This window comes from Pteropus medius, unplaced genomic scaffold, assembly GCF_902729225.1.
Source record: "Pteropus medius unplaced genomic scaffold, Ma_sr-lr_union100, whole genome shotgun sequence".
NCBI lineage: Eukaryota > Metazoa > Chordata > Mammalia > Chiroptera > Pteropodidae > Pteropus > Pteropus medius.
This window is the reverse complement of record NW_024340695.1, coordinates 46,018-71,117: the sequence shown is the minus strand read 5'-3', so window position 1 is coordinate 71,117 and position 25,100 is coordinate 46,018. Positions and strand designations below refer to the sequence as shown.

At 37.6% G+C, this 25,100-nt stretch overlaps 1 protein-coding gene and 1 long non-coding RNA gene across 3 annotated transcripts in view; both read left to right on the top strand.

The window, feature by feature from the left end:
* ARMH4 (armadillo like helical domain containing 4) overlaps positions 1–21,489 on the top strand; it is a 97,262-nt gene extending 75,773 nt beyond the window's left edge. For both annotated transcript variants that reach the window (XM_039863767.1, XM_039863776.1), the window contains 3 exons: positions 13,959–13,990; positions 19,903–20,037; positions 20,280–21,489. In XM_039863767.1, the coding sequence (XP_039719701.1) occupies positions 13,959–13,990; positions 19,903–20,037; positions 20,280–20,348 (236 nt within the window). In that variant the 3' untranslated portion in view covers positions 20,349–21,489. The remainder of the gene's footprint in view (positions 1–13,958; positions 13,991–19,902; positions 20,038–20,279) is intronic.
* Positions 11,243–13,137, top strand: LOC120603426 (uncharacterized). Its single transcript, XR_005653008.1, has 2 exons — positions 11,243–12,066; positions 12,122–13,137. It is a non-coding gene; the product is annotated as an uncharacterized LOC120603426 (long non-coding RNA).
* Positions 21,490–25,100: the final 3,611 nt, after the last annotated feature.

Here is a 25,100-nt window from a genome sequence, read left to right as displayed (position 1 = left end):
CCAGGCACTTTTTCCTTGCTTCTGCACCTTGTTTCCGTCACAATTTTGATTTGGTCGCGAGAGGGATGAACGGAGCCTCTATCATCTACACCGTTTTTTTCCCCTCTGAAAGGGACATCAATAAATATTTCTTTAAAGTTCTATATATTTTATTTTATGCAATTTTTATAAACATTATTCCAAGAAGGGGTCTATAGTCTTCATCTGACAGAGGGGTCGATTGCACAAAAATGATTAAGGACCCCTACTGTAGATAGTATCCAGTAGGACTATATTAAATATTTTAGCTCGGTTATCCTTTACCTGGCTCCATATGCATGAGAACAAAAGCCCCAGTTCTCATGAGAATATATTATCATGGAAGGTGATTCATTAATTTAACAGAGAATATCCCCAGTGTGCCAGGCTCTGTGTGTTGCAGACACAGTTCCTACTGCAGAGTTTAATTAGCTAACAGGAAAGGTAGTCATTAAACAAGAACAATTATGGTTATATTACAATGTGATGTGTGATGTTAACAATATGAGAACAGAACGCTCTGGTTGCCCCAGGAGAGGGAGCTAATGGAGGGGCCAGAACAGACCTACCTGAACAGTACCCTAGAGAGTGACTAGGAGTGAGCTGGGAGAAGAGGAGGTGGAGACAGGTTAGAGTAGGTGCAGAAATTTGGAGGAGAGGCATACTTAGTTTGCTGTAAGAATGGAAATCACGCAGACCTTGTAAGCCCTGTGAAGAGGTTTAGACTTTTCCCCCCAAGGCAACAGGAAACTTCGAAGGGGTTTTAAGCAGAGAGTGATGTGATCAGATTGTTTTTCAAAACTATTGCTTGTAAAGGAACAAGGGAGGTGCTTGTGACACTAATATGAAAAATGATGGCAGCCTCCTATGAAGTATATGATAGGAGAAAACAATGTCAAGGAAGACTATTCTTGTTTGATTTCTTTTTGGCTCTGTGTGCATGACTGGGTTTTGACTTTCAATTTGTAAGTCTATCGTAAGCTGCATAAAAATATTGGAAGCATCTTTCTTAGAGTTAAGATGTTCACAGTAGCCATAGTTCTCTCTGAAGTCTATTGCAGATGCCTCTGTGTGAACATAAAACCTCACACAAATCTTGGAGAGCTTTTTCTCCATAATGTTGGACCACAGAGAAAATGGATGTTGTTTGGTTAGATAGATTCTCAGTGTAAATTTGTTACTTAGCATTGATGGCCTTTAGACTTCTACATTAAGAAGAAAATAAGCTTATCATTAATAATGTAGATGGTTATACTGCAATTAAATGAAAGCTCTCTGGCTGCCTCTTCATAAGTAACTCGTAAATGAGTTCAAGGTTTGTTTGTTACTAGGTAAAAACAAATCTATTTCGGTTGATGGCTAATTCAGGGCCAGGCACAGTTAGGCAGCTCATAAAAGTGTTCTCATGGAATCGAGTCTCTGAGATAATCAGATTTTATTTCTAGTGTCTAATTGATGCTCAGAGCTTTGGGATTTAATTATATCTGTTAAAAAAATATAATTTAATTTCTCTTCCTCTCTTTTAAATGTAACTTTAGTCTTCACTTTAATTCATAAATATACAAGGCTTTAGAGATATTTTCTGCCACAGTACTTGGTACCTATTACATACTCAACGAATGTTGGATTCTTCTTCTAACTGAATGAAAACATACAAACACGAAACCTAGGTAAGACTTTGATTCTAGTTCCTTTGTTTCTTGCCTAGCAGTAGACTTTATACATTTTATGATTACTCCAGAGAAATAATCTAAGTGGGAAATTTTTTATTTTGTATGTTTTAATAAGAGGAGACTCTTGTTTTCTAGTCATCTAGACAGGCTGACTTGGGTGTTTGCTCTAGTAGGGAGTATAGCAAGTGGGTGTCATGTGGGGTGTAAGGCACAATGAGTTGAGTATGTATAGATAGAATATGACTTCTACCCTTTTCCTTCTCTATGGCACCAACCCAGCTTCCAAGAGGGCTCACATAGTGCCCCATCTTCTATCACTTATCATAATGTTTTCAAAGTTCATCCATGTTGTAGCAAGTATCGGTACTTCATTCCTTCTTATGGCTCAGTAATATTTCATTGTAAGTAATTGTATGTATAGACCATATTTTTTTTATCCATTCATCAGTTGATGGGCATTTGGACTGCATCACCTTTTGGCTATTGTGAATAGTGCTGTTATGAACACTAATGGACAAATATTTGTTTAAGAACCTGTTTTCAATTATTTTGTATATATACCTAAGTGTGGAACTGCAGGACCATATGGTAATTTTATGTTTAATTTTTTGAAGAACTGCCAAATTGTTTTACATAGTGGCTGCACATTTTACATTTCTACCAGCAATGTCTGAGAGTTCCAATTTCTCTGCATCCTCACCAACACTTGCTTTTCTCTCTCTCTCTCTTTTTTTCTTTTTTTACATTATGGCCTTCCTGATAGGTGTGAAGTGGTGTCTCACTGTGGTTTTGATTTGCATTTCCCAAATGACTAATGTGTTCAGCATCTTTTTATGTGCTTGTCGGCCATTTGTATACATGCTACAACAAGGACAAATCTCTGAAACATTATGCTAAGTGAAAGAAGCCAGACACAAAAGGTCACACATTATATGCTTTCATTTATATGAAATACCTAGAACAGGTAACTCTAGAGACACACAAAGCAGATTAGTGGTTGTTGGGGGCTAGTGAGAGGGGAGTGTGGAAAGTGACTGCTTAATGGGTATGGGGTGTCCTTTGGGGTGATCAAAAACATTTTGGAATGAGATAGAGGTGATGGTTATGAAACATTGTGAATGTGCTAAATGTCACTGAACTGTACACTTTAAAATGGTCAATTTTAGGTTACGTGAATTTTATCTCAATTAAAAAAAAAATCTCTGGTTAGATGTTGAGTCTGCATTGCCAATTCCAGCAGTATGGTGGACTGAGTTTGAATTTCTACCTCCTATTACAAACAGAGAAATCCTGCATAAATTAAAACAAAAAATTTAAATAAGTAACTGAGCTTGAAAGGAAAGCTATTGTTTCTAGAGGTAGTAACTTGAGGCCCCAGCAGTAGCCTCCCAAGCTGAGGTTGTGATGTCTTACGGGAACACCGACCACATATAGATGTTGGGATGAGGAGTGGAGTTTAACACCAATGTCGAGTCAAGAGACGTGGCCCTGGACTCATGTAGGGCAGGGAGCAAGAACTAAAGCCCCTGCATAAGAATGCATTCTGGAGAATGGGTCTAAAAATACCCACCACAAGCCAGGAAAACAGCAGGGGACTGTCTCTCCCTGGGATTCTAAGTGGGAGAGAAAAAAGACACTGAAGCCCCAGACCTGCCTTTATCATAAAGAACCCACAACTCAGAAATTAATCCACAACCCTGTTTCAGGTGGGTGAAACCCCTGGTGTGCTCAGCACAGGCAAACAAGAAGCTGCTCATCTGCAGTGACACTCATGCAATGCAGGGTGCACAAGATTCCTAGTGAAAAACAACTTCCACTGAAAAATAAGTTCATATGAAAAATTATAGATCATACAAGGAAATAGTCCAGCATGAGAGAAAGTGAGTAAACAACAGACAGGAGGGTTAGCATTTCATGAACCTGGCAAAATTGAAGTAGCTTTGAAATGATTAAAGAATAAGAGCATTGAAATTGGCTTTACTACCGTAATAAAAAGTTTCTCTGTATAGTTGAACAGCTGCTCTCAGGGAGCATGTGCAAAGTTTGCTTAAGAGATTTAAAAAGGGGAGAGGTGAAGACTGAGGTTCTGCACCTGCTGTCCTATAGTGGTCTGGGGAGACTCTTAGGTTTTTTCCCTAAGGATCAAGAGCTCAGGGAAACTTTCTTTTCAGGTAATCCATTTAGATGGCAGAAAAGCTCTGCCTTTGAGTATTAACCGCGATGTTCAGGTGCTATTAACCAAAGATTTGCCTTAATTTCTCTTGAGAGTGCAGTTTGCTCTTTGCCCATTATTATGAGAGTGACACATTATGAACTGGTAAATGGAACTTTTGGAAGCATATCCTGAAGCTGCCTTGGAAGCCGCTTTAGGACTCATTCATCTCTCCACTTCTAATTGATTTCGTCTGTTGGCTGAGCCATGGCACGAGGGAAGTGGGAGCTTCCTGTTGATTAAGTAGAATCATGTCAGAAAGCTTAGATAAGGGTCATCAGCAAGTGTGAGACTTCAGAATTACCTGACCAGTAGCCAGTCTTCCCTTTGCCTAACCCCACGATTAAGCCATGGCTTTTATCAGTGGGAGCCCCAAAATGTATAGAAAGGAGAGAGTTGCGTGGGGACCTTGTCTTGAAGCTGAAGTGGTCTGTAACTTTACATAAAATTGATCACGAGGGACTGCAGGTAGGGCCGATGGACATTATGTTTGCTAAAACCTCACAGATTCAGTGGATCTGGCAAGCAACACATACAAATTTGTTTTTGCACCGGACGTTTGATGATACTGCACTTCAGGAAGCAGTGAACTTTCTGTTAAAAATCAAGTATGAAGACCAAACTATTTTCTTCTTCACCAATGAAAATGTGAAGAGAGACCTGTAAGAGTGAGTTGGGAAGAATTTCAGGTCTCTGAGTGTGGACTTGATACTGCTGAATGTAAAACCATAGACCAGAAACCTCAGCGCTCAGTAGGACTTTCAAGGGTGTCTTAGGCAAAGCACGGTAACTTGTTGCTATTGTTGTTGTTATTGTTTGTCAGTGTTTCTTGCCATCAGGTGTAGAGGAAGGGCATAAACAAGTTGTTTCCTCTCCTGGGGAGCAATGTAGAATATCATGGTTCCCTTTTTGGGAAGAGAAAAAAACATACACTTCTTCTTTTATACACCCTATATTTCAATTCATAACAGGCTTCTCATCACTAGAGTTGGTAACCATACTGTGTATGAGCATGGTTAGCAATCATAAATGACCTGCAAGATGTGCAGTTGATTACAAGACATTCTCTTTGCATCTTCCCAGTAGGCATCTAGTATCATCATTCCTAAGGTTGCAGTTAACTAAAGGCATTCTTAATATTACTTGAAAGTAGGGTATCTGGGCTTTTGGTACCCTTCCCTATAAATATCAGTGCAGAGCCTTCAGAATTAATTGCTTCTTAGATGCCTGATTACTGCTCACTTAGCCCTATGCAAAGAAGTAGGTCATTCTATTCATTGGAATCTTGCTGTTTTGTAATTATGTGAAGAGCAAATGGTTATAGATAGGATTTCTGTGTAATTTTAGGCAGGTAAATTTAGCATCATTAGAGAATAACCTGTAGCTGGAAGAACTCAAGGTTCTTCTAAAAAACATGCAGACAATATTTAAAACTTGGTTAAGTTTTATTATTCTTAACTGTGTTATGTAAGTTGAAAAAAAAGCTTTGTCTGTTTCTTGGGCTAGAAGAGGCACTGATGGTTAAATAACAAGGAAGAATAAGAACCGATCTCCATTTATTTCTTGACACTAGAAAGACTGTAATTGAAATTTAGTTACATATTCTTTGAACGAAGGACTATGTTCTGACATTTCATTTTTTATTTAGGTGGAACACATTCTTTTCATTGATTAAGAGAAAAATCAAGTTTTTCACATTATTAAAAGATATAAATGATATGAAAATTTGATTAGAGACTATGTAACCTTTTCAAAATTGAATGTGGACTAAGTGGAACTAGTTATAAATTACACCTTACACAATGCTATAGGGATAGGGTACATTTCATAAATTCAGGTAGCCTGAAGTCCTTCAATTAAAATTAACTTAGGTAAATGGAGATGGCGTCTGCTTTAAATTTGGCCAGCTTGCCTTGCTCCTGACTTCTGTTCATTCTAAGAGTTTGTTTTAATTCACAAAATAAATAAAAATGGTATGGCAAAGGGCAGGCCTGCCTATGGAGTGGCAGAATTAGATGTGTCTTATTTTGAGTTTTCCCTAAAAACAGACACTAAGTCTGGATTGGGGTGCAAGAAGTTTTTTTTGAAGAATTGACACCAGGAAACATGGCAAGGGAGTGAGGAAGTGAGAGAGGGGTAGGTGGAGAGCCAGTGAAAGGGGTGTCCATGAGCGGATTACTGCCGGGGCTCCTTGCTGCTGGGGATTTTCTGAGATGCCATATAGGACACAGCTCGGGGGGGGGGCATAAATTGGGGAGTTTACCTGGTATGGTAGGCAGAATAATGCCCCCCACTGGAGATATTCATGTTCTAATCCTCAGAGCCTGTGAATGTGTTACCTTACAAAGGGAACTTTGCAGATGTGATTAAGTTAAGGATCTAGAGATGGGGAGGTTACCACAAAGATCCTTATAAGAGAGAAGGGGAAAAGAGAGAAAAGAGAGAGAGAGAGAGAAAGAGAGAGAGAAAGAGAGAAAAGAGAAAGAGAGAAAAGAGAGAGAGAAAGAAAGAAGTTAAAGTGCTATGATGTTTACTTTGAGTATGGAAAAAGCGGCCACGAGTCATGGAATGCCGATAGCCTCTAGAAGCTGGAAAAGCCAGAAAACATATTCTCCCCTAGAGCCTCCAGAAGGAACCAGCCCTGCTGACATCTCAACTGTAGTCCATGAGACTGATTTTGGACTTCTGACTTCCAGCAATACAATAAGATGACAAAATTATGTTGTTTCAAGCCATTATATTTGTGATTGCAGCTATAAGAAATTAATATAACTGCTAACTTGTGGCCCTCATTGATTGAGGATGGCTTCTTGGGCAATATTTCCTTGGTGCTTCTGGCCAGCCCAATGGAGGCTCCTGTGACTGGAGGACTTCTTCAGTCAGGGAGACCCTCAGGCCTGCAGGGGAAGGAAGCAGTCTGCAGGGCACCTCTGCAGTGGGCCAGGGCACCAAAAGACTTGGCTGTACCTGGAAAAAAGATTCGATCAATGGAATGTGGAAATGTCCTCATAAACACTTGGAACTAGCTCTTTTGGGTTGTTTCATATAAACAGACCAGGTTTCTGAGCCCCTCTGATCATTCTTTTGCTGTCTCTTCTGCCTGGCCTTTAACCGTTGAAGTTCCTTGGTGTTATGACCTTGTTCTTGTCCAGTCTTACTCTAAGATGGTTAATTTTATGTGTTAACTTGACTGGGCCATGTGCTGCTCAGACTATTGGTCAAACATTATTCTGAGTGTGCCTCTGAGGGTGTTTCTGGATGAGATTAACGCTTGAATTGGTAGACTGAATAAAGCAGACTGCCCTCTCTAACGTGAGTGGCCCTCATCTAATCATTCGAAAGTCTGAATAGAACAAAAAGGCTAACAGACCCTGACTAAGCGAGAATTCCTTCTGTCAAACTACCTTCCAGCTAGGACATCTGTTTTTTCTCCTGGATATGGACTTGAACTGAAACATAAACTCTTCCTGAGTCTTGAGCCTCCAGCTTTTGGACTGGAACTGTACTATTGGCTCTCCAGGGTTTCCAGCCTGCTGACTCACCCTGCAGATCTTGGGACTTGTCAGTCTCCATAATTGCATGATCCAATTTCTTCTAAATCTCTTATATATCCTCCTGGTTCTGTTTCTCTGGAAAACCCTGTCTAATAGATACTCTATACTCCAAGGTGATCTTATCTACTCTCTTGACTTCAACTTCCATCAATATACTGGTAATTCTTTATTTCATTTTATTTAATTTTAATTTTAATTTAATTTTATTTGTTTCAAGTATACAGTACATTGGTTAGACATTTATACAGTTTATAAAATGATCCCCCTAATTGCTCTTTCTCTCCTCTGGCTCTCCACCTAGCCATTACATTAATGCTAACTGCATTCCCTATGCCGTGCTCCCCATCTCTGTAACCATCTATCAACTACTAATTTATACTTCTTTAACCCTTTGTAATTCTGTTTTTGATTCTTCAGATTCTGCATATAAGTGAAATCATATGGTATTTATCTTTGTCTGACTTATTTCACTCAGTATAATATCCTCTAGATCCATCTATGTCATTGCAAATGGTAGGATTTCATTTTTTAATGGCTGAGTAACATTCCATTGTATATATGAACCATAACTTCTTTATCTAATCGTCTGTTGATGGGCTTTTAGGTTGCTTCCATATCTTGTCTTTTGTAAATTGTGTTGCCATGAACATAGGGGGACACAGATCTTTACAAATTATTGTTTTGGTTTTCTTTGGATAAATACCCAGAAGTGCGATTGCTGAGTCAAAAGGCATATCCATTTTTAAGGTTTTTTTGGAAATCTCTGGACTGTTTTCCATAGTGGCTATACCAATTTTATGCTGGTAATTCTTAAACATTGGTCTTCAGCCTGAGTCTCCTCATATCCAAATTTTTAACTGCCAACAGATATATCACATGGATATCATGTAGATACTTCAAACTCAGAGTATAACTCGTTATCATCCCCATAGGGATCGGCTCCTGCCTTTTGTATTCTGTCCTTTTTATATTGTACTCTCATCCCATACTCAATATCATCAGGAATGCTCATTCTGAGTCTTAAGTTTCACTCCAGGATTTCTGCCACTTAGGGCTAGTGTTGCTGAATGTAGAGTAACCCTGGCACACAGCACTGAGTTGGAAAAATCCTCAGGCTAAGCAGGAACTAAGAGATCTAGTTCATTCTCAAACAAACACCCATGCGCGCACACACACACGCACACACGTGCACACACACAGGGTGGGTGGATGGGGAGAAAGACAGATATATACAGAGAACAGCAGAGCCATACATATACACTGACATAGTTGGAGAGACGAGGGAGGAAATAAAGAGAGAGACATAAACCATAATATGATGTACAAAGACACAGAGTGAGAGAGTTGGAGGGAGACGCAGATAGAGGCAGAGAAAGGAGGGCGTTTGTCAGAAAAAACAGGGAGAAACTAGAGAAGGAGCCAGAACAACAGACAGGTGAGCTGATATACACCAGGCCCCAAGTGGGGATGTCCTCATCTCTAGAACTCCAGGAAGCCATACTGTGTGCTCTGATATGGACACCCTCGCCCACATCCCATACCCCTCCCCAAAGTGACCTGCTGGCATATTGAATAAGCATATGCTTTAGAGCCCTAAGAGCCTGGGTTCCAGTTCCAGCTCAATTCCTTTTCAGCTCTGTGGTTTTAAACACTTTACTTAAGCTTCGTTTTCTTCATCTGTAAAATGAGGATTAAAATACATACCTTGAAAGCTTTTGTGAGATGCTCAACAAAGCTTAATTACTAGGTCAGACAAATCCTGAATCTTCTCTGGCTCCCATCTCTTTAGTGAAAAGGAATTTATGAGTATGTCTGGGGCAAACATAGCCAACAAAATAGTCATTGGAAATAAAGGAAATTAAAAATACCCTTCTAAATAAGCAGTTTGGGACCCTTTTCAGCCAATGTCTATTAAAAACCAACGGCCTCCTTAACAATTGTTAGGAGGGCAAATTGCTGTACCTGGGACTACCATACACAAGAGGGCGCTGGCAAGCACGAGGAAGAATCGGCTTTTAATAATCCGCGTCTACTTTTTTAACCTGTGTATCACTCTTTTGACTAGAAGGAGATCAGAAGCCTCATTCTATTGGTGTGCTTTCAGCCTTGCATTAAATAAAATTTCAGAGAAGGTAACAGACCAGAATCAGTGGGATTAGAATGCATCTGTAGCTGTGGGCTGAGGAACTAACCAAGTGGAAGGGCCTCCACTTCTTTCTCCACTTCTTGTGTTCTCCACTGTCAGCTATCTACTATGAACCTCCACTTACAAAAGTTTACAGGATTTGGTGTTTTTTTTTGGGGGGGGGTAAAATATATATTTTTCTTATTTTAAAAGTAGTAATAAATGATAAATAATTTGGAAAATTCTAGAAATACAGGGAATGAAAGAAAATCACCCACAATTGTACAACGCATTGATAAACTCAGTTAACATTTTGATGTACATTTTTCTAATTATACATAAAGTATACCCACAAATTTAGGCTCACATTGCACGTACTCTATTTTTAAATTTTGCAATATGTAATTTGAACAACATTAAGTATTTTTCTTTAAATAACTTTAATTTTCAGATGAGATTCCACCCTGTAGACATAGCCTAAGGTTTTTTCCCCTTGAGTGTTTAACTCAATCCTCTATGGTTGGATCTTGATGTTGTTTACATGTTCTTTTCTATTGTAAATAATGTTGCAGCGAACATTATTTACATAAATTTTTTGTGCATGTCCATGATTAATTGTTTAAGATATATTTCTTCTACAACTGGAACTTTGGATAAAAAAAAATTAGCTTTCTTTTAAAGCTCTAAAAAATACTGATTGCAAATTCACCTCACACCTCCAAAAAATTATATCAATTCATACCCCTTTCATCAGTGTAATGATTCTTCATTAAAAAAAAAATTGCAGTTGTTCGTTCTCTTCATAAAAAATTCTTTTATTTCTACTAAAAATCTTTCCATTTTCTCTCTTCTTGCTTTTGCATTCTCTTATCAATTTCCATTCCTTAAGTTTTAAATTGATCATTGTGTAAAATTTATTTTGACACTCCCTTAACTGTTTTACTGAAAACAGTTTGCAGAACCCTCATGAAAGAGAATCATGTTTACTCAAACATTGTGAACTCACTTGAAAGCAATAAATATTTTCTAAAAGAAAAGGAAGTGATAGTTGTTAAGCACCTGAGCGTTCAATGTTAAGGACCCTGGTGGATGCCTGAGAAGCACAAGTTGTGACCCTCAGGGGTCTCATATTCTTAATTGGGAAAACACAATTGGGCTTACATACTCTAAAGAACAGTGCTTTTTCCAACATTTTTTAGACCCATATCCCCCCAAATAATGTCTCACTATCTTTGGTGTATCACCCTTCTCACTAGCCAAGAAGAATTTGCTCAGCTTTTCCCCAGTAGTTTCTATTATACACTACAGAACTAGATCCATTGAATGTGCTCTTTCAAACTACACGTGCACATATGCACATCCTGTGCCGATGTGCTTTCCCTCACTCAGTGGAGAGTTACTGCATTAAGGATCATCTAAAGCAGGTCTCTGAATTTTACTCTAAGAATCTATATGGACAGTTTCCATATAGGTTCTCAGACCTTATTCAGGTCTGAGATAAGGTCTGAGATTCTCTTGACAATGAATGTACCACAGTTCAAAAGCCTATCAGTGCGTTGAACCCTGGCTTCATCTGTGCCTCCTTTTCTTCTTCTCCAAGTTACCCTTATCCTGCCCTCCACCAGTAGTCAGCCACCACCACCACCCCATCCCACCCCTCCCTGCAGCTCACCTCCACCACAAGGTACTCATATCAGCATTCTCGCTCCCACCTCTCTTTTGTTTTGCTCTTTATAAAATACCCAGCTATTCCCCTTCTAGATATCTTACTTCAGACGTTGGAGTTCTGCCTTCTGCCCCAGTAGGTGGCTTTCCTGCTGTGTGCCTCACTCTCTTGGTGTCTACATTGTTGCTTGTCATCCACTTCTCATAGACCTGGTGGCCTAAGGCTTTTCTCACTGAAATTAGGTTCCCATAACTTCTACTGATGCAGTGTAGAGCACAATGCCTGGCCAACACAATATGTATAATAAATATTTGTTGAATGAATGAATGAATGAATGAATTGGAAGCATTCTTTTGCTTGAATTTAACTTTATGTCATGGGCTTAGTTAACATATGAGACATGTTAACACAATATTCATATTACACTTGTCTTTTTTTTCTCCTCTTGTCCCAGATTTCTTGTTTTTGTTTTCTAGTTTCTCTGCACCAAGTACTGTAATAGACACTTTACATGTTATTTATAATCTTCACAAAAATCTTACAAGACAGGTGTTGCCAACTTCATTTCACATATGAGGAAACCAAGGGTCTAAGAAGTTTGCTAATTTCTCCAGAGTCACTTGGCCAATCAGTAGTTGACCTCCCTTCTCCTTGGACCATTCGTAGAATCACTAATCCTTTGCCTCTTTCTTGAGATTCCTGCACTTTCTTCTTTTGACCTTCCTATGACTCTGATCTTGTGCCGATTAGTCACTGCTATCTTTGCCTGAATCCCAGTTGAGGCAGAAGAAGCAGCAAGGGAAAGACAAATCTAAGAGGTCTTGCCAGGTCTTAACATGAGAAGAAGCAGCAAGGGAAAGACAAACCTAAGAGGTCTTGCCAGGTCTTAACATGAGAAATTGAAGCTGTGGAGTAACGGAGACAGAAGAACCAAAGGTGTTCCATATTTTCAAACAGAGAGAATAGAAGAGTAATGGTAGGTATCACCAAAAGAAATGGGAAGTTGAGAGGTCGTTAAATCGGATAGTGTTTGGAGTTCCAGTGATTCTTTACTCCCCAGTTAACCATGGGCAAGTCTCTTAGCTTCTCTGAGTCTCAGCTTCCTCATCTTTTCCCTGAGTATCATCTTACCTGACTCTCACGTTTGTCATTGTTTTGCTGATCAAATGATGCAATACAGTCGAACATGCTTTGTAAGGAGGTAAGGTCATACACACGTGTTAGCTGTCCTCATTATTATCAGATATATGAGTACAAAAGTCACATTGTAAATGGAGACACTAGCTTTTGGATAAAGCATATCTATGCCAAGGATCAGCTAAGTATGTCCCATGGACCAAATCTGGCCTGCTGCTTGTTCTTGTATGGCCTGTTAGCAAAGAATGTTTTCTTTACATTTTAATATGCTTAAAAAATCAAAAGAAAAATATTTGTGACATACAAAAATTACATGGAATTCAAATGGCAGTGTCCATAAATAAAATTTACTGGAACATGTTCAAAGCCATTTATTTATGTATTGTTTGTGGCTGCTTTCTCACTGTAGCCGCAGAGCTGAGTAGTTGTGACAGGGATTAATTGGCCTGCAAAGCCTAAAGTATTTACTATTTGGCTCTTTCCAAGAAAAGTGTGCCAACCCCTAGCCTGTGCTTTTTGGGAGCCATTTCTGGACCTGCCAATCTGCACCCTTCCTTCCTATATATTGAAGCTCCTGGAGAGGAAAGGGCATTTAAGGAAATCTTGAAAGCCTTTTAAAAAAACTAATTTATTTTGTTTGATAATAAAGGTAAAATGAGAATGTATTCGTCTTTTGTCTCATTTTTGGTGCTTTTTAAAAATGAATTTAAATTCAGTTTTCTAACTCTAAAAGGCAGGTAAGGATAAAAAAAAACCCAAAAACCACCACTAACTTCAAACCATCCTTCACATGGTGATTCTTTTGCATGTTCTTATTTGGATTAATGCTCCCTTCTATTCTTCACACATATATTTTAAAATGATTGTAATAATGGTCTATATGACATTTCATTGTTGATGTAGTCCTTTGTAGTTAGTGTTTATAAATATTACTTGATTATTGCTTTTATTTTTTCATACTAGCTGCATTGCGATGGAATGGTACAGTTCACAAGCTATATGTATTTCAGAAGTACTTCCTGTCCTTTTGCCTTTGGTCAAATTTTTCTTCTTCAAATGTGAAAGCAAATGCTTCCTTTTGGAGCCAGTGCTCAGCCACCCCGGCCTGCACATCGCCCCTTCCTACCTTACTCTGCTCTGATAATGATTTAAGTGCAGAATTTCCATTGTGCTTAAAACCTGAGAACCAGCTCAGGAGAAAATGTCAGATAAAAAATAAACTTGATATTTTAAAGGTGATTTCCTCTCTCCTTCTCTAGATCTCCCCCTAAAGCATTTAATAACAATAAAAAATACATTTAGCAAACTAAAATATTCTCTGTTCATCTAATGATATGAGAAATGTGTTTGTGCTCTCTGTTGCATTTTTTTTAAATAAATGAGGATTAAAAACAATACTATTAAAAATAATACTGTCATGTTAATACTGTTGACCTTTTTTCTCTATTTCATACAATGAAAACTTCATTGTATCAAACTTAATACCATGATATATGAATAAGTTATTGAATTAACAAAATGAAATATAAATAAAAAGATGGCTGTTTAAATTTTATTTTCTTATTTTCCTTAGTGAGAAGCTGGATGGAAAAACTAAAAGACAAGGTAAGAGAAGTCTTTTCTTCCTTCACATTTACCTGAGAGGGCATGGCTTTGGCATCTGAAAGATCTTCACAGTAATGGAGCTTTAATTCATTATTCTGATTCTGGTAATCTAGGCAAAGAGTGAGGGCCCAGCATGAAAGGTCTTCCCTTTAGTTTCTTTCTTATATTACACTTATTCTTTGGAGCACGATTTATTTTTAAGGCAACATGCTTAACTGAAATGCTTAACTGAATAATATTCTCAATGTATCAAAGTGGAATTCCTTCTAGAGATTTTCAGGAATGTCACCCCATTCTATTGGGCATTTCTTGTCCCAATACAATACTCTTTTAAGCCTGACCTTCCTGTACGAGGAAGAAATACCTTGGATTTTGGAAGGCATTGATTCTTTTGACCAAGGGCAGATTTGATTTAAGAATAGAAGTTTGAGATGGGGAGGAGCATCTTTAAACCAGAGTGGGGATAAAAAGCGCCTGAAGACCCGAGCACGCTCCTTAGACCCAATTTTATGTAGTCTATCACCGTGTCACCACTTACTAAGTGATCATGAGCTGACTTGTCTGGAATGGCCAACTATAGCAAAATATTTTTCTCTTTTCATTAATTGTGCCATCCACTTAGTGATTGACAATATTAACTTCCTTCCAGGTTCATATTTTTCATTTTCTTTTAATTTTCAACACTCTTCAAGTTTCCGTTTTCGGTTACTCTGTAATTATAAATTGGAATTAATCATAAAAATATTGATGGAATCCTGAATTCCTTGCTATAGTCTGTGTCAGATCTAAATTACTATAACCCAGCTCAGATTTAACTGAGGGCTTAGTTAAATGAAAATCTTTTCAACTGCCAGATATTAGGTTACCTCTAATTCACCTGTCTTAGAATATACTTCTGTTGATGGTGTTCTATATCTTTTGTATTATTTGGGGTCAATTTTCTCCATATGAGAATGATTAATATTTATTTGGCTATAGCTCAATGTTAAACAATAAGATATCTAATTATGATTAAAACTATAAAATTTTATTAATCCTCCTCACTATTATTTTTCTGCTTCTCAGTAAAATTTAACAAATATAGTGTCTGAAAATGAGACTTTGTGCTCATATTTATTAGAAGGGATGTTGAAAAATTTTAAGCCTCTAGAGATTAATGAAGGGCATTTTGGTATCATTAATACAGGATCCAGTTGTCTCAGAGAAGCATAATCAGATGGACTGAACGAGATTTGGGGGAAGGAAAGCTCAAAAATTTAGAACTGCCTATATTTACATTGGTAGTGCTTCTTGTTATTTTTCAGAGAAAAATATGCAATCAAAAGTAAACAGGCTTTGATAGTTTAATTTAGGAATCCATATGTCATTGTTTCTATAGAAAATATTCTTCTGAGTTATACAATTGAACAAAAAATAGACTTAAATAAACAAGTTTTGGCATGTAGCCTGTTTTGAAGTTGAATATTGAAAAAGGGCATTTTACCTGTATACACACACACACACACACACACACACACACACACACACACACACACACAGCTTCACCACTCCATTTAAAAATCTTTGCGGCTTTAGAGAAAGATTATTCTATTTCTATTCCTGTGTATTCTTCCTTCTTATCTTGTCTCAAAGGCCTGGCACCTTCCCCCGTTCCTTTTCACCAGGAGAAATAAGTTTATGTATTGCCTTTAGTTTTCTGGATTATTTTGAAATTTTTCCAACATGCTCTTCATTTTCTTCTGTAGCATTTTTTTCAATTATGTCTTAATTTTTTCAAAACTGGAAGAAAAATAGTTGAGACTCCCATCGTGGTTGACTTATTTAATGCCTTGTGTATTCATATTGTGACTCTTGAAGGAACTCACTCTTAATCTTTCCCATGTCTCCCCTTCCCCATGAGTGAAATATTATACGCGTACTTGACACCTATGTTCATATGTGTATACACACAGGTATGTATATATGTATATCTTCCTCCCTCCATACCTTTCTCTCTTCATCTAGTTAGCTTTCATCTATAAAACTCTTGTTAGTCATTATCTTCAGAAACTATTTGAGAGCAAAACTACTGCCACTTTGATGAAAGTCACAGAATCCCATAGAACTGAAAACTAAACTACATATTTAACTGGCTCTTCAGCCAACCCAGGACTAAACTTCTCAGTTTAGTAGCTTCTTTTAATTGTTCTCAATATTGGTTTCCTAGTTAGTTAGTTAGTTAGTTAGTTAGTTAGTTAGTTAGTTAGGCTCTAGGAAGGATGATGCTCTAAAAAGTTCTGAAATATTTCTTTTGATGTTATTGTTTAGTCTTTCTATAATAGAGTTAAGATCAGCTATAAGTGATAGACTACACTCAATGGCTTAACCCAGGTAGAAGTTCATCTCTGATGAACTACACTCAGTGGCTTAACCCAGGTAGAAGTTCATCTCTGATTTATATGTCTGGAGGTAGCAGTCAAGGGTTAACGAGAAGCAACACTGTGGAGATTCAGGCTCCTTCCATTTGATGCTCCATCATTTGTGACCTTCATTCCCAAGGTCAATTCATGGTCCTAGATGTCAGTTCTAACTAAGCTAGGTCTATTTTCTAGCCAGAAGGAAGGAGGAAAAGGGAAGCTAAGACATCTCTCTCCTCTTAAAAGGGAAGATGAAGACATTTTGTCATCCTAGAGGAGGATAGGTAGGTAAAGGCTCTGTTCCCCTTTAAAGAGCATGTCCTGGAAGTCGAACATGGCACTAATGTGTCATTTCCTTAGTGGGATTTATCACATGGTCATTCCTAGCTCCATGGAAGGCAGGGAGAAGTAATTGTTATTCTATACCCAGCCCACATAGAAGCTCTATTGCTCTAGAATAAGGAGGCAAATGTATATTGAGGGACAGTTTCTATACTCATTCCATCATTAACCTTCTTCCTGGTTACATGTATAAGGTTGTGGTGCTTGTTGAGAAAATCCTAACTTGGCTCCCTATTGATATATTTTTCAACATCTAAGTTGCTTCTCAAAACTGAAGATGTATAACAATTGTAGTTGTGTAATAAAGCCAGTCCTGTTGTTATGTCACCAAGATCATTCTATTTCTTTTATTTAGCTTTAGGAAATTATACAGAAAATGGGAGGCCCAGACTATATCTCATAGCAGTGGCTCTCATTAATGTAGAACAAACAAAAAACAAACACAAACAAAAACCAGCTATATCAAGTAATATTTTGGCTTACAATCTATTTTAAAAACTAAAAACTTTATTTGGAAATAATTTCAAATTTACAGAAAAGGTACAAGAATAAGAACAGTACAAAGAATACCCCTATACTTTTTATCCAGATGCGCTTGTTTTTAACATTTCACTTCATTTGCTTTATCAGTTCACTGGTACTCTCTTCCCATCACTGCCTTTTTATCTGGATAATTTGAAGAAAATATGCATACGTCATGGTGCTTTTATCCCAAATCCTTCAGCATACGTTTTCTACGAACAGGAATAGTCTGTTAGCAAACATAATACAGTTATCAGCTTAAGTCTATTTAATATCAATACAGTACTTTTGTCATGATTCTTTAGTTTCCTTTAATTTGAAACAGTTTTGTAGCCATCTTTTGTCTTTTGTAACACTGACATTTTTTAAAAAAGTCGTCCTTTTTTAAAAAAATAGAATATCCTTTATTTTAGGTTTATTAGATGTTTCCTCATGATTAGATTCAATGTACATATTCTCAGCTGGAATATACACAGTGCAGCTGTGTCTCTCTCATGGTATCACATATGGAGGCACAGGTACATCCAATAATTTTGAACAGAGAAAAGGTACTAGGCAGAATTTATAACTTACAGAATATATACATGCGTCTTCATTCTCTTGGAAATAAGTTATAGACGAAACTAAAAGAAGAGCTTGTTTTCAATTAGTTTTGAAAGAGGAATGGTTAAATTATATTTGAAGAGGATAGGTTGCTTTGTTCCCATCTTGTAATTTACTTGTAATTTTAAAGCACAGGCAGATGACACATGAGGGGACAAAAAAGAGAGGAGAGAGATTAACTGGATTTTTTTTTGAAGTTTACGTTATTTGTTACATAGCATGAGGAGACCCACACAGAGCTTGATCAAGCAGAACTTCCAAAAGCTCAGATGTCATCCTTTGAATGTACAGCTCTGTACCATCCAGACCACTGCGCTTAAAATTGATCATATTTCAACATGTACATATGTTTCTGTGCACTGGGAATGGTAATTTAAAAAATATATATTTATAGTTCTGATTAGAGTACCTGAACTTTGCTATTGTCTAATTATGGAAAAATTACGAAGTTTGATAAGCCTTAAGTAGATCTGGAAGAACTTTAGAAAAAAGTTGAGTTTCTGCAAAGTATAATAATTTGTTGAAAAATGACTGGGCTTTGTTTCTCTAGGAAAAAACACTTAGTATGCTGATGAAAAAGGCTATTGTTCTCAAACTAATGGGAAAATTTCCATATTCTGCCCTAACTCAAGACTCTGGCAAGCAGAACTAGTAAGCAAGCCAGCTGAGTGCAAGACAAGACCATTGTGAGGTCTTGTCTATTCCTTTAATTTACTTCTGGAAATGTTGGGAAAGCATCACAGACTGCATATTTTAGCACTTTTTAGAAAACTTTTATTCTCTGTCCCTTTCTGTTTTTGTCTCATTCTGAAAGATACTAGAAATAGTTTGTGCAATATTAGAAATTTTAGGAGTAGTCAAATAAATGAATAAACCTATTTCCCCACCTCCACCTCTGCCAAAAGAATGCCTATCTAAAGCACTTGGTACAGCTTTAAAATTTATTAATTGTTTATGTATTTAGTCTGATTGACTTCTAGAAGGGGCCTTCTTGGGGGCGGGCAAACCAGTATCATGTTCCTACATAAAAGGGCTCTAGTTAGCACTCCTGTAGCCCTTAGGTGTCTTATTGACTAAGATGCAGGAGGCACCCTTAGAGTGGTGGCCCTATCCCTAGTTTGGGTAGGTCCTGAACTACTACCGCAAGCCCAGGAATATGTGGAGATCACACTGCTTTCTTAGGACCAAGGTATCCATAGTGACTCCGTGAGGATGTTGGAGACACACATAGGTTTGATACCTCCAGGCTCTTTTATAAGTATCAATGTTATTGGCAGTGAGCTTTATGCCTTTCTCTGCCACTTTCTTTCTTTGCGACTGGGAATACTCAGAATTCCCTCCCAACCCCCGACTTTGGTCTTGTCCACTGGGCAAATTATTCCTTTCATATAAATTAATCTGTCCTCTCTGGGCGCGCACTTTCTCCTCGTTCTTTTCTTTTCTGCCTGTGTTCCAACATCTAACATCCTCCCTCTTTCCTTTGCGGGTCCCCATTGTTTCCAGAAGCCCTCACCTTTTACCCACTTACAAACATATTCTTCTTTTCTCTCTTACTGTAATGCAGCTGAGATTGTGAGTGAGCAGACCACCAATGTCAAGGCTCTCCTTTTGCCCTCCAAGAAACACAGTATTCCAGAGGGCACTTTACCCACTCTAGAGCTCGACTCAGGCTGACATTTCCAATTTATTGCATTTTAATAGTCTTGGCATTCTCTGAAGCTTACTCCATCCATCTTTAATACAAATTATATTTCTGTCACCCAAACCCGATGTTGACAAATGTGCATAAGCAAGTGGCTAGAGGCGCCACTAGGTCTGGCTAATTTATTTGAATCAAATAAATTGGAAATATCCCAAAATAGTCATACCTCTTTCTCTGTTGCCTTCTCCAAGAAAAAGTAACTTTATTCTAAATGCTCTTCTATTTTATAAGAAAACAGACGGGAGAATTCTCAGTGTCTATAAAAACCTGCTGCCATCCAGTAGCAATGAGGAACCCAGGGCAGTGGTCTGTTCAGCATCCTAATGTGGGTTTCCTTTTCTCTGCAGGCGGGCTATATGTCTGGGATGCTGGTGCCTGTAGGGGTGGGGATAGCTGGAGCCTTGTTCATCTTGGGAGCTCTCTACAGCATTAAGGTGATGAATCGCCGAAGGAGAAATGGCTTCAAAAGGCATAAAAGAAAGGTATGGAACCAACAACAGCAAAACCTAATCAGTTTCAGAACATTCTTTTTTTCTAATTTGCTTAGTAAAGCACACGGGGCTTAATGATGCATGAACAATCTGGATGTGCCCAGTGGTTTGGATTAGCTGCTCTAGCTGCTGCCTTACCTTCGTTCATCAGTGTGTCTTTTTAAAGGAGGCCTGTTTCTCAGCTTTGCTCTGTGGCAGAAGTTTAATGCTTTTCTGTTTTTTTTTTTTTTTAGCAGAGAGAATTCAACAGCATGCAAGATCGAGTAATGCTCTTAGCTGACAGCTCTGAAGATGAGTTTTGAATTGGACTGGAATTTAATTGCGATAGTAAACAATGCTATTTTATTTTTATTCGGGGGCAAAAAAAGAACAACATCCTGCCACATTGCTGCTGTCAGCCCATCAGTCTCATTATCTGCTGGGCAGTAGATTTTTCCTGCACTGAGCAGAAAAGGCATGCTGTATACTAAATGTAATATGCAGTGTTTGTTTTTATTCTGTAGTGAATTTTCCACAGACATGGGCTACAACTCATAAAGATACAGCACACGTGTTGTTCAGTAGGAGTTGCTAGGTAAGGTAGAGTAAATATTTTGTATTTTTCCACAGTGTCTTTCCTTGGTTTGGATTACTTACACTAAGTATAACATTATTGCTACCAAGGCATGCTTAACTCTGAAATAGAAATCATAACAAAGAATAACTTGTGATGAGTTATTATAACTCTACCTACTTGAAGCCATAGGCTTGTGGGCTATGGTACATGTTACATTTGCATCAAAACTGGCAGCAACTCAAAGTGGAATCTTTTTCATCAAGAAAATCTCTCAGCACATTAGGATTATACGTAGATTTGTATATATCTTGCATCATGTATTTCTGTCTCCCAGTTTTATTATCTTTCTGTTTTATTCGCATTCTTGGCCAGGAAAAAATGCATCAGAAATAATACATTAAATTGACTCACTTTTAATATACGTTTGCTTTCTTAAATAGTTTGAGTCCAGCATACCTATCAACTTATGTGTTTATCATTAAGAGATGGGGTTTTGTTTTGTTTTGTTTTGTTTTTTTGGTGTGCCATTTGACTTTGTCAGGAAGAAATGAGAGAGAAATCAAGAAAAAAATGAGGGAAGGTAAGCTCCCAGAGCATTTATATCTACCATCTGGCTCTGGGCTTGCATGGCCATTATTCTGAATTATTCGGAGGGTTGCTTTTCTACACCTGTGATCTTGGCCATGGAATGATTGGGCTACACAACACAGCTTATGAAAAAACAGCCTCTCTCAGGGCACCCCACTTCGAGGATGTTGGGCTATGTTAGATCATTTCTTATTCCCTTATTCTTTGTGCTATCTTTTGAATCTGGGTATTTGGGACTTACAGTAAGTTGAGTTTTTGGCTCGAAAATTCTCATGGAAGAATAAAGGTTACTAATAACACTGTTCGTAGTGCTTTACACCATGGGAAACGTTTTCACATTTGTCAGAGCCTGTTCCATGATATTTGAGGCAAGTTGTACAGTTATTCCTCATAGCTACCATATGAGGTAGGACATATGTTTTTTAATCTCCCATTCAACTGAAGACAGAACTGAAACAGAGAAACAAAATGATTATCCAGAGTTATACCAGGAAGAATAAGGACTAGAACTCACCTGGACTCAAACCATGCACCTCTATCTTCAGTTCAATGCCCTTCCCACACACTTGGGAGGAAGCAGTGATATTTCAGAGTCCTTCTTTAAAACCAATGTTCTAACGATAAATGGCTACTTGGTCAAGGCTACTTTGTGTCTCTGTTAAATGAATAATGCCCTACTAATTTCTCTCTTATTCACATATATTTTTTCTTCTCTCACCTCAGCTATTTCCTTTAAAATTACATAATTTTAAGTATCATCTCTAGGAAACTAATTAAGAAACCTTTCTAGAATCTATTCTTGAATGATATAGCTGGCTTATACAAATGTTTTCATGAAATAATTTTAATTCTTCTTGATAAGAGATGTAAACAAAAGTGTGAAATTGATCAAGAGAAATGAAAAGCTTTGTACAGTCAAGTACAAGTGAGCAGTTGACAAAAAGCTCAAGGTCAAGTTTGAAAAATGTAATTCAGAACTGCGATACTCATAAGTAATTTGTGATTTCACAAGCAGAGACATCCTGATACTGCAAAGCAGCTCTTTGCTGTGAGTATTCCTAAGTTTAGGAACAGGCAAGCATGATGGCATTATTGTCTTTTATTCTCGACAAGCTGTTTATAGGAGACACACAATAGGCCTCTTCATTTAGCAACATATGGGTGATACTAATGCCTGGGGCTACTCTTAATCTGTAGTCTTAACTAGACCATGGCTAATAGGTTGAACCTCAAATCACAGTATAATAATGTCACAAATAGCATATTTTTATTTCTCCAGAGGGTTATGGGGATGCCATGTATGTGCTTTTAGGCCTAAGCGGAAATGTCCCTGCAGTCCTTTTGGGGATAGACGACTGTTCAAAGAAGAAGACTTTCTTTAGGTCACAGATTTCTGTACAAACTCTTTAAACATCTGGGGTAAATGGAAGGTTCTGTGGATGGTGCAACTGGTGTATCTATTTTGGCCATTTTCTTTGCTGCCGGTGGCTGTGGAGTGATGATTTTCAGTGGTTGATTTAGATTATTTATAAGGATCATAAAAAGGTTGTCATGCTCTTAACAAAAACTGGAATTAAGCCACCAGAGGAGATGCTGAACAACACAGTTCAGATTAAAAGTAGTAAATCAGGCGCCGGTGGGTTTACCTAAAATAAATGATTCATATACTTATATTTGCACATTAAAAGTAAAGAGTCAACTCTTTATTCTGACAACTAAGCTTATTACACGCAACAATGAAACAAATAGATCTGTCTGGAAAGGGAGGGTGAGAGCAGCAGCTTCAAGTGCTGACACCTTCTTCTCTGAACTGAATCTACTCTGTGAGGACTGCAGGTGTCTCACTGCAGGTGCAAGGGACTGTGTCATTCCCAAACTCAAAAGAATCACCTGGGACACTTGTTAAACATGCAGATACTAAGGACTTGCCCCAGACTCACTGAATCAAAATCTTCAGGCAGGAGCTGGGGATGCTCATACCTCAAATTTGAGCACACAGCTAGGAGAGCATCTATCCAGAGAATGACTTCCTTATTCAAGAGACGAAAGAGAGCAGGCTCCTGGGGGAAGAGACCCTTCATTAGTCAGCTATCCAAGAAATCAACACCTGCCATCATGGAGAAAGGAAAACAAAAGGGAAAAGGGTGGAAACTTCTAGATAAAGAGTAAAATACTGGGATGGAGAGAAAAAGGTTCCTTCTATGCCCCTGATATCGTTTTCTCTAATTAGAAGACAGTATTACAAAAAAAAAAAACCCAAAAAAACTTCTTTAGTTTTTTTTCTTTCCCATAAGCTGCTGCTTTTAGTAGCTGCTGGCTTAATTTATATGCAATATTTGGAGTTAATTAGTATCCCAGGAAAACAGATTCCCTTAGCTATGCCTTAGCCTTGGCTTCAGCTCATGCACTGCCTCAGAGGCTGTCTTCCAGAAACACTTTCTTAAAGTACCTGTATCTCATATAGTCAAAAATGTTGTGGGGAAAATTTTAAAGCACAGTTTTAGAACATATTTAAAGTAGTTTAACGTGGCCAGTTAAAACTGGTTCTTTATTTTGTTATTTCTTTTTAAAGGCTCTGACTTAAACCCAAACAATAAAACTTTAGAAAAAAAACATAGGCTGTAAACTCTCTGACATTGCTCTTAGTAGTATTTTTTTCTGGTATATCTCTTCTGGCAGGGGAAACAAAAGAAAAAATAAACAAATGGGGCCACATCAAACTAAAATGTTTTTGCACAGCGAAGGAAACCATTGACAAAATGAAAAGGAAACCTACCAAATGGGAGAAGATATTCATCAATGATACAGCTGATAAGGGGTTAATATCTGAAATTTATAAAGAGCTCATGCAACTTTACACCAAAATAACAAACAACCCAATTAAAAAATGAGCATGGGACCTGAATAGACATTTCTCCAAGGAGGACATACAGATGGCCAATAGGCATATGAAAAGATGCTCAGTTGTCACTAATTATCAGAGAAATGCAAATTAAAAGCATAATGAGATATTACCTCACACCTGTCAGAATGGCTAGCATCAATAAATCAACAAGCAACAAGTATTGGCGGGGATGTTGAGAAAAGGGAACTATTGTGCACTGTTGGTAGGATTGCAAATTGGTGCAGCCACTATGGAAAACAGTATGGAGGTTCCTCAAAAAATTATAAATAGAACTACTTTATAAACCAGCAGGATAAATACTGCTTCTGGGTATTTATCCAAAGAAATTCAGAACACTAATTCCAAGAGATCTATGCACCCCTATGTTCACTGCAGTGCTATTTACAATAGCCGAGGTATGCCCATCAATAGATGATTAGGTAAAGAAGATATGATACATATATACAATGGAATGTTACTTGGCTATAAAAGAAAATGAAATTTGCGACAACATGGATGGACCTAGAGGGTATTATGCTAAGCGAAATAAGTCAGACAGAGAAAAACAAGTACCATATGATCTCACTTATATGTGGAATCTAAAGAACAAAATAAATGAACGAACAAAACAGAAACAAACTCATATATACAGAGAACAAACTGATGATTGCCAGCTGGGAGGGGTGTTGAGGGACTGGGTGAAAAAGGTGAAGGGATTAAGAAGTACAAATTGACAGTTACAAAATAGTCACAGAGATGTAAAGTATAGCACAGGGAATATAGTTGATAATATTGTAATAACTGGTGCAAGGTGGGTACTAATTGAGATCACTTTGTAAATTATATAAATGTCTAACTGCTGTCCCTGAAACTAACATAAAATAATATTGAATGTCAACTGTAATTGAAAAATAAAAAAAATACATAAAAATTAGAAAAAAGGCTATGACTTAAAAGTCAAAACATTACAGAGATATCAGAAAACAATATAGAGCAATATAGAGCATTCTTAATGCTTGGTGTTTC